This window comes from Myripristis murdjan, chromosome 7, assembly GCF_902150065.1.
Source record: "Myripristis murdjan chromosome 7, fMyrMur1.1, whole genome shotgun sequence".
Lineage (NCBI taxonomy): Eukaryota > Metazoa > Chordata > Actinopteri > Holocentriformes > Holocentridae > Myripristis > Myripristis murdjan.
In genome coordinates, this window is record NC_043986.1 from 26536443 (window position 1) to 26547411 (window position 10969).

Genomic DNA, 10969 nt, shown 5'->3' on the forward strand with positions numbered 1-10969 from the left:
GCTCTCTTCCTGCCGGTATATCTGGAGATAGTTACTGTCGCTGATAATTGCTGATATGACTGTGCTCCTATTCGCTCCCCTACTGGAAAATTTGTACGGGAGAAAAACACGTGACACAGCCCGCTGCTCCGAGGTAGGTATGGAGGGAGGGAAGGAGGGCCCCTGGGTGCTGGAGAGGGGAGGAGAGGGGCCCAAGGGTGGGGGTAGGGGTGAGGGGGGGTTGGAGGCACATGAGATCCAGCTTGAATGGCACCTGTAACGCACCTTTTGCTGTTTTGTCGGGCAGAGCGCATACTCCACAGTGGTGTGAACGGATTTAAAACCAGGAATGTAGTGGAGGGTAAAACCACTAAACTTAAGTTTACCCAGGGAGTTTATGCATGGAATATAGCTGTTCAGGGCCGACAAAAATATTTCCCCCCTTTATTCTTTTTTTCTATACATAAAAGTGTAGCAATTTTCTAGTACCAGTGATAAATTATAGGAAGATACAGGGATTTTTTTTAGGAGGTGGCATAAAGCTTTTTGAAAATATGTTTTTTTCCCCTAATATAGGCCCAGTGGTTATTTCTCTAAGAATAATCATCTTTTAATCTAGCCTACCCCAACACTGGATTTAAAAAAAAATCCACCAAAATTGGAAATTAATAATTACAGGTCACACGTCTGTCTGCTTTCCTCCTTTTCACTTGTCAAAAAACTCAAATCCAAATTCTCGAATCGGGCCTGAATAACATATCATGCATAAAACAAACAGACTCAACTCCTCTGTTTGATATTGGTTCAGTCAACAGTGCTTGAAAGCCGAGTTTCAGTCGTTAACTCACATTCAAAAAAGCATGCGTCGCCGTAAAGTGATCTATCCTCGAAAGAGAAAGTTATGCAGCGTTTTTTATGGTAAGATAAATCCCAGTGGGTTCTCTGTAAAAGCAGCACAGCGATAAGAAATACGACCAATGACTTTGGTGATACAACAATAATTACAGCGGGATTGTTGTCGTATTCCGCGAGCTGGTGGAAATGATTTGGTGTCCAGGAGAGATATGAAGATATGATTATAATGCTGCATAGCGGCAACAGCGCTCCGGATACACACTGACTCAGAAATAAAATAAAATAAAATAAAATAAAATAAAATAAAGCTATTTCTTTGTACAGCAGGCCATGGGAAAAATAAAAAGTCGGCTTAAGGCCTAGGCCTATAATTCTAAACTGATGATAAAAATGAAAAGCTTTGGACATATTTGTGAAATCACTTTTTTATTTATTTTTAAAATTTGTAAGAGGGTTAACAGGCTAACAAGAGTGCGATTAACAGATGTAGATAGAAAAAAAAGTCACAATGAGGCTTAGGCCATAGAAATACTGTCTTTTATCATTTCTACAATTTGCAACATAATGCCATACATGTCAGACTGTGATGGTAATTTTCGATAAGGGAACCAGAGTAAACGAGATACAATGCAAACTAATTTGCTTAATTATTTTACGATGACAAAGATGATAAACGCCTGGTTAAAAAACACAGAACACGCTCCTACACGATTTGCCGCTTGGAAATTTGTATTCGATTAAACTGCATTTAGCTTCCAACATGAGACATTTCATTCTGGAGTTAAATATTTCCTTTTCTCTCCCTTTCCCCTCGCCGATCGTCTCTCAATGCTGTTTCCAGACTAATAACATTAAAAAGCGACACTGTAAAACGCCCTTTGTCTCATCACAGAGTGGAGGCTGCGGTGATTAATTCCTCTGTTGGGTTTTCTACATCCGTCCATGTTGATCAAGGATGAGCGGAGCCGCCCGTCTGTCTGCTTCCCTTTGCCCTTTAATGGACAACCACTTAATGCCTGTTTGTGAAAAGACTCCCCAAATGTATAACGATTAAAGACATACGATACGAAATTTCAAGAGGAATGTATTCGTTTTAGTGAAAGCGCCGAGCTATCATATAAAGTCGGTATGATTTTAATGGAATTAAACAATTGTGTAAATAATTGCAGGCTGGGGCCCATATTTTTTTGAACAGTCCCGCAGTCAACACTATCATCGCCTATCATCATTAGAAAAAGGTCAATTATTTACCACTTAAATATTTGCAAATATTGAATGTGCAGAAAAAAATGTATGCTGGAGGAAATTACAGGCTTTACTGAGATATTTTACTTAAAAGGCTTTCAGAGTTATAAGAGGATGCGTTTTTGTTTTGTTTTTTTTCAAATACACACAGGTAGGTCTACATATTTGTCACTACACCGCAACCCCTAATATGAACAATTGCTTGACCGCTGCAGTTGAGATAAATCAGTCTCCTTATCTGTGAACAATTCTAATCATAATTGCAGCATCACCTGCAGATTTATAGCCTCTTATACATCCCAAAACAGATTAGACCTGCAACTAGATCTTATTTCAGTGATAGAGTGTATAATATCATTAACCTTTTTATTTTATCTGACAGGTTTTACATATCATCTGGAAAATAAAACAATGTTATATTGTCTTGGAAAGCTTTTCAAATTGTTTTGCAGGTAGTAAGATTGGTAGATCAATTGATCTTAATTGTTTCACTGAGAAAAGCATTCCCACACCATAGGGTATGACGTCACATATGTCACAGCTGCCAATCACATACCAAAACTGATTTTAATCTAAGAAAACTAAGTGCAAGCTCTTTTATAATGGTGTAATGGTACAAATCCTGTGCAGCAGGATGAGACTTGCAGTTACATCACAGAGCAGCAGCTGCAGCAGGCAGCAGGATAATCAACAGCATCGACTTTGAAGTCTCTCCCATACACAAAGAACACACGACTTTCACCTCCATTAGTATAGGTCACCTTGGTTATAGGAAGTAACTCTATGGTTTGACGCTGCAGAGAGAGACAGAGGGAGAGGGAGAGAGTCACCAAGGGCAATAAATTCCATTATGTGTCCTGAACACTGGGCTTCATGAGAAATAGAGTTTTTGCAAAATCTTCCTCTACCTGTTGTAAAATACGTGACATTTTAGCATATTTGGCTTGGTGCTTCCTCACCAGCCGCTCTGAAGTACACACCACTGTAGGGTCTGGAAAACTCGTAACTGGGTGAACCTGCATCACACATCAAAGAGGTTAACATCAGATCAGTTGATTAAGAAAAAAGCCGTTCTCAGAGAAGCTTGTTTTCTGTTTGCTTTTACCATGTTGCCAGACTCTGTGAACAGCACCTTCCAAGGCACTTTGTCCAGTTTGGCCCTCTTTAAACCCCTGGACTGTTCAATGGTGTGTTCTTCTTTGTTATTAGTCCTGCACAGGTATGCATAAGAAATATATTATGGACAGATGTTTAAAGTGATGTACACTGTGCACTATGTCACGGTCTCTGTAGGATTTGTGGCTATATTTTAATTCATTGCTTGTGGATATGTTTCTACACCATTGTCACATTTATGAAAACTGCCAAATAATGTGACTCCAATTCTGATTCTGCTACAAGATGAAGAAATTATATTTGATTATCAGACCACATAATAAAGGGGCGTGACCAAAAAAAAAAAAAAAAAAAAAAAACGGAAAAGCTATTATAGCTCTGACACTTTTGACAAAACAAAACACTACTCACCATTGGACGGTGAGGCTGATAGAGACCACAACCTTTCCCTGGCCCAAGCAGACATCACACTTGGTCCAGCCTAAGCCAGAGCATTTCCAACAGCTGTTATACCACAAAAAAGAGGGCACATTATAATGAATACGCCAGAAAGACATATAAACTGCCCAAATGTTACAGATTACAGAAATGCCCCCACCGCCCACCTCCCAAAATACAAACTTACATTGGTGAGCCAACTCTGTGACACTTAGCGCAGAAATAAGTTCCTTCATAGCTGGCAAGAGCACCAACCTGACCACAGTTGAGACATTTTTTCTGAAAGAGATATGGTAATAGGAAAAAAAATGAGGCAGGCCAAGTTGGCTGTGGGTCTCCTGTGTCAAAACCCTTGACGGTCACTTACTCCACCAGAGCTGGCGCAGTGATGGCAGTGAAGTCTCCCCTTGTCACAGCGAATGCAGTCCTGTTGATGAGATGAAAGTCCATCATGAGCAGTGAGATGCTGAGTTTCAGCTTTGAGAGCCCCATTCCCCAGCATCAGAATAACACACTTTGATATCAGTTGTTTGGAGTGAAGGGGTGCTGCTCCAGACTTTGTTCCCATGATGAACATTTTTTTAATGCCGCACTCAGAGAGGGCCGCACAGCCGAGCTACATGCGACTGTTGAGCACCAAACTGAACATCATACATTTAACAAACATTCAGCACAAATTCCCTGCTTAAAAATCATATTAGAGACAAAACTTTCAGGAATCCAGAGCAATATAGGTTTACATCTTAAGGTGATATATTGGCCTCCCTGTGGCTGCCTACCAGAAACTAGCCTTGGTAAATATGGAGCGCATGCATATTCCACATGTATGTTTTACAGACTATGAGTTTATATTAATATATCATGGATATTAGTCTTGAGGAGCCTTGGCAGCCTTGAGGAGATATTGTGTTTGGCCCTGTGTGTCTGTCTGTGGCTAATCTTGAAAACCACTGGGCCAGTCAGCGTAACATTTTGTGTACACAGTTATGATTGTATGATGAAGAACCTCTCGTAGTTGCGGCGATTAAAAAAACCTCTGCAAAATGTTTGTTGTTTGTTTGCCTCATCGACTATCTCTCTTCATTCACTGTTTAGCTCGCTCGACCACTGCTGCTGTTTATTTCTCTCTCTCTTTGCATAGCCTACACAGTTGCTCGACAGCGGCCCCTCTCTTCATTTACTGTCCAGCTGAATCATTTTTTTAAAAATCCTATCATGGCCGTGTTTGTGCAGACCGCAAGTGAAAATATGGGGACATGTGTTGCATTTTTTGAGCGGGTTTACACACTGACGATAATGAAAGTCACCAGGACACAGAGCAGACACACGGGAAAACAACACTTTAAAATGTGTCAGAGCGAGAGATTAAAATAGGTTAAACAGCTGGATGACTCATGATTGTAAAAAATGATGCGTTAAACCGCCCTTGCTGTTTGGTACATCAGCGGACTACACTATGTACATCCCTCCTCTAGTTGCAGATGTTGTTCCTATGTGTTGATATAATATTAGGCTGACTTTATATAGGCCTGTTCTATGGCAATATTCTGGACAGAGTTAAAAATGGCTATGGTGGAAATAAAGCCAATGTAATACCTTCGCTGATGGTTTGTTTCCCATCATGAAAAAACGGTGGGGACATTAACTGCAATATCCCAGGGTGCAGGTGGTGCTTGGCCACTGGTGTCACATTTCTCACCTGACATAAACTCATAATATGGTCATACTGAACATGTAAATAGATGCACTGACTGATTGCAAGCAAGGGTGTTTAAGTACTATTAAAAGAGCATAAGTATTTCAAGACAGTAAAAACATCCTGACAGTAATGGAGCACCTGACCTGACCATCACCTTCTCTCCAGCAGTTTGGAGCCAGCAGCTTATCTGCTTTACTCAGAAACAAGCGTGCAAAAGGATTTTTACCGTGGTATGGTCTTTGATTCCATTTGGAAGATCTTGTCTCTGTGAAGGTTTCCAGGCACTGGAGAGGGAAAAACATGAACTGAGCAAAGACTCAGAGTTCTGTTAGAAAATTAGAAATCTGTAACTCTTAATAAAACGGTGCCTTTTAAAGTACGTATGACTTTGGTTGACAAATATCAATTGTATTCCAGATGGAATTTTCAATAGTTTTGAGATCCTGAATGCTGATGTTTTTATTGCTTCAGTTTCTGTCTTACCCTGTATGTATCGAAGGCCTCCATGCTGGTGATCACGCCTTCTTTTGCAGGCTTTGAACTAAAGCAGCATTTACCTTCTGCATACTTGATGAAGGCCTGTCGAGCCTCGTCTCTGTTGAGAGGTGGTAAACTGCAAAATAACAACACAAGTTGCACGTGCTTTAACAACTGAAATTACATGCTCAGAATAGAAGATGTGCCATTTTAAATGTGTATTTGTCACTCTTGTATTACTTTTCTACAATAGTAACGGTAATGACAAGACATACTGTGGATGCTGTAAACTAGAATCATGTCCCAGAAAATTCTGGCATCGTGTTTCTCTTATTGAATGGTATTTTGGTATTTTTAGCTAAATAACTGAAGATGTACTGTGCTTTTTTGCACAGTAATGAAAAGTAACGCCTCAGAAGTCATGTCACAATTTTTCTCTAATTTGTTGGTGTTTTCAAGTCTCTGAGATTACAAAAATAATAATAAAGAGGATTATCTATTGGAGAAATTTTCCTAATTCCTTGAAATATTGAATTTGGTTAAAATATGACATTTGAATGTTTATAGCATATGAAAAAAAAATCACCAAAGCCAAATGCCATCACTGTAGTTTTAAAAAATAAATTGATGTTGATGGCTAAGTGATTAGCCACCCACGATGGCCTGTCACAGAATTACTTGTTGAAATGAATCTCTCTCCGTTTAGACCTTTTGTTGTCGTCCTTGAACAAAGACAACAGATCAGCCAAATAAATTAACGTGTTAGATAGCTAACCAGGTTTGGGGGTTTGAGGGTTACATTTAACATTGCATTAGTAGGAATGTGGCAGTAGAATTCAGCAGATCTAGTCTGATTTGAGAGAGATACATTAAAAACATCTGTATTTCTGACTCCAGCTTAAATCACAGACTGTGACAGGAATGAGTGTGTCAAAACCCCATGCATTTTCCCTATTGAAAAAAAAAAAAAAAAAAAAAAAAAGTGACTCATTTGGGAATCCATATTTGGCCAAAGGTTCATAATCAACATTACATTAGCCTTCTGAGGATTTCAGGATGAGGAAGCAGGTTAGACTGCCTGGGAAGGCGGTGGAGTACACCTACAGCAGGTTTAGTGATGGTTTAGTTAAACTAACAAAAGATCAGGTCATTTAATTATCAATCAGTCATTCATCACTAGATCAGTAGATAAATCATTATGCACATTTGTTATTTTATTTAGCACTGGGCATCCTCTGCTGTCAGTATTCAGGCTGTGAACCGTACCTTCACAGTGTGTTGCCGTTCCTTCGTAGCCGGGTATGATGTCATAACCTGGACGGGTGCTGAAAAAGACACAGCAATGACACATCTTGGTTTGACTACTTTAGCTGCAAACCTAATTCATGTTAGGTGACATTTTTGAGAGGTTAACGAAATAATTCTGAAAGTAGCTACATGGAGCTCATTTGTTCATAGATGTTTCCCTGTTCACACAATGCTATTAATCATGTTGCACTACTGCCATTGTGCTGGTATAAATGGAGTTTTGCTTGTGGCAAAGAAGAACTCCGGGCTGTTTTCTGTATGATGCACTTACTCAATTTGCAGTTACAAAATGAGACAAGAAGAAGATGGACTGCTCTGAAAGCCACTCAGATCTGGGCAAATATGCAAATATGGTAAATATGAATTAAATATGCAAATATGGTAAACATTTGAAGATTTAATGATACAAGGACATTCAACACCATTTTTAATTGTGAAAAAGGTAACAGAGTTCAATATGAGCATAAGTGCAGATGCCATACATCCAATTATGGAGCCACACATGTGAGCCACTGTAGTTCAGGCAATAAACTACAGCTGCACCGCTACAAACACATGTGACATACCTCACTCGCCACTCATCATCCACCAAACTTACACTGCCAATGTGATGGTGTATTTAAGCTGCAAAATTTCCCATGTCTCCCTCTGACTTGTCAGTGCCACTGCTGCCCCTCCACTGTCCAAGCACCCATGTGTAGCCCCTAGCTAAGGGGGGTAACATACCTACTCATATTTACTCCCCACTCCTGTTATATCTATATGTAAACACATCTGTGGGGAGTGATGAGCTCAGAGCCAAGATGCCACACTATATTCTGGTGCTGTAAGAAAACATTTCGAACGTGAGTTGCCTTTGACTCAAAGCTGAAATGGATACTAAAAGTAAATTGTCAGGATTTAGTGTATGCTCAATGTACAGCTCATGATCAATTCAGTTAAAGTCTTGCAAGTGCAATAATAATTGTAGTTTTCAATTTCATTTAACAAAAGACTGGTAATGTAAAGTTATCCAAATTATTTTATCTGCTAGTACAGTGGAAATTTGACTGATGCCTTTTGAAAAAACTCTCACTCTCTGGCTATGAACACAATTGAACAGATTGAGAAGTCCAGTCCAATTCCTGGTGTAAATGATGTCACTTGTAACCAGGTTTAAATGAATGCTCTGATTGGTCAACAGAGTGCCGAGTATGCAATATCAGACTTGACCGAGTTGAAACTGAGCAGGATGTTTAACGTAACAACAGCCTGCTGTCTTACATGTTCCTGGTCAATAGCCTGCTCTTCTCTGCTCTGCTTATTCTACTGGCATTGTTCAATTCTGTCACCATCACCATAATGACCATTAATGACCACCATAACCTGGCACTATCACCTGAGAGAGCACCAGTATCTCCATCAGCTTAAAGACCCCATTTCAATTTTGACAAAAAAAAAAACAAAAAAAAACAAACAAAAACATGCGATTATCAGAAAAGGACAAGAGATGACAATACTATTTCCAAAAAACAAAAAACCCATAAACAAAACAAAACAAAACAAAAAAAAACCCTGTTGCAACCAATGATTAATATATACATTCTAGTATACATCTGTAAATGTCATTACATACAAAGGTATTTCAAATATGGAAAAGTTTATGCTTAATTAAATACACCACTCACTTGTAATGAGTTAAAACAATGTACAATTTCAGGTGACATACTTACCTTTTTTGTGATGGCCGGGCCATTGTCACCAAGAAAAACCAAGTAAAGGAGGATGGTCGAGAACAGTAAAACTGTGAGAAGTGTAAAATGAAAGTGTATTTCCTCGCTGATGTTGATGGGAACCAACATGTAGGAAACCACTCCTCTCCAACTAGATCAACTACATTCCTTTTCCTATATCTTAATGTCCTAAATACCAACATGGTTAAAAACAAATAAACATTACCACTTGTTAGTGCACTGTTGTTAAAAAGAATATAATTCAGTGAGATAGTATAGAATACGTCTAGATTGGATTTCCCACATTACACGAAACCAATAAGGAGAGCAATGATCAAAGGAGTGTCCATATAATGTAGGGATGCACAATCCTGTTATATTAATGATTGCATCAATCATATAGGGTACATCTATAGGGTAAGTATCCATTAGACATATTATTGTACATTGTACATATTTAGAGTAAGAATTCATTACATTTATTATAATTTCTGCCAATTCATCTGCTGAAATACTCTGCTTCGCCTGAGTTCATATGGAATACTTTGAATGAAATCATTTGGTTGTGTCTATTTTTTTTTTTTTTTTTTTTTTTTTACATATATATATGAATAATGTTTACCTTGCATTGCACTGTCTGCCGTAACCCCAATCTTTCACCCTTGAGAAAAAGGTGGTTTAGCACATGAAGTAATTCTCGTCTCTCAGTACGGGAGTCAGATAGCAACCTTATGAATGAGGTGATCGGTGAAGGCCCGCTCCACCACAGCCTCATTTAAACAGTACATCACTGCGCTCCACACGGCTCTGTGTCGGGGGGCCCGTGGCACAATCACAGCTTCCCCCGGTCAGTCTGTGGTTATGTCAATAAAAACTGGGATCCTCAAATGCGGCGCATTCCCGTTGCAGGCCACATATCTGCTGTTTATGTCAGTTTTTGGTCATGTTTCTCTGGGCTAACTGATAGGCCAATCCACCAGGGAAGCATTGTCTCTGGACAGAAATGCCTTTTGACTTTGATCACCCCCTAATGCGACGCCACTGTCCTTTACGACTGCATTCTTTCGACTTGCATGGAATTTCGGACTCTATCTTCATTTTGCATACACATGCCTGCAAGATAAGTTAGGAATTTCCCGAAGGTATTTATTGTCTATGACAGGACAGATGAAAGTTTGCGTGTGTGTACGTGTGTGTGTGTGTTTTTGTGTATGTGTGTGTGTGCGTGTGTGTGTTTGTGTGTTTGTACATGAGCACATGGTCTTGTTGCAGAAGGTTTTCTCTAATTTCTTGTCAGCAGTGCAAATTGTGTTATGATCACTTCAGATAAGATCTTCCCAGTCTTCATTCATCACAGAGAAAACACGGCGTTATCAACTCAAACCAAGCCAACCCCGAAACCATAATGACCAGTTAGCGAAGACGTGTTCAGATAGATCTGACAGGGCCGATACTGGTGGAGAAGACAGCTAACAGAGTAGCTGACACACAGACATGAGTAAAGCCCAGATACCACGTATCACAGGGCTGATTTCCCCTGCTTAACTCAGTACTAGTTATCAGGGACAATCTGAGCTCCATTTCTTAGCTGCATGGCAGACAACTGTGCTCCCATATGTGGGAAATGGTTTCAAATCCTGTTTGTCTTTTGTGGCTGGATGTGTGTGATGTTTGGAGCTTCCTGGCTTCTCTGGTCTTGACGGCGGCAGAATGCGATGTATGGTAGCAGTCGGCCTGCTGAGGGGGGTGTGGTGGTGGTGGTGGTGGGGATCGGGTTGGGAGGGATCTGGAGACAAGATGGGAAGTCAGGCCACAGGGAGCAGAGCCTGAACTGCTTCCGCACTGAAAATAATGAGACAGTATGACTGTAGCGTCTTCAAAGTGGGACACATCACATCGAGCAGCGTTCCTCTGAATGCGCCTGATGTCATCACATGAGCAGTGTCGACAGTGTTGATTATGAAAGGAAAAACAAATCAAAATGTAACACCAGCAATGGAGGGAATATGAGAAGAAAAAAAAAATGACTGTCTTATTTTGGTGTTTCAATTTGTTTACTAAAATTCCTCATTAATTGAATTTTTTAAAGGAGGGCCAACTGAAATGAGAACTCAACTGAAAAAAATGTGGAATAAGCCCA

The 10969-nt window shown here is 39.8% G+C and overlaps 1 protein-coding gene across 1 annotated transcript; it reads right to left on the bottom strand.

Moving 5' to 3' along the window:
* Positions 1 to 2726: 2726 nt before the first annotated feature.
* On the bottom strand, positions 2727 to 5847 carry LOC115361434 (protein SSUH2 homolog; the record flags this gene model as incomplete). Its single annotated transcript, XM_030054803.1, has 8 exons — positions 2727 to 2873; positions 2988 to 3095; positions 3185 to 3290; positions 3607 to 3699; positions 3821 to 3912; positions 4001 to 4060; positions 5559 to 5616; positions 5816 to 5847. Coding segments are annotated over 8 exons (696 nt in total), but the record flags the coding sequence as incomplete, so codon positions are not given.
* Positions 5848 to 10969: the final 5122 nt, after the last annotated feature.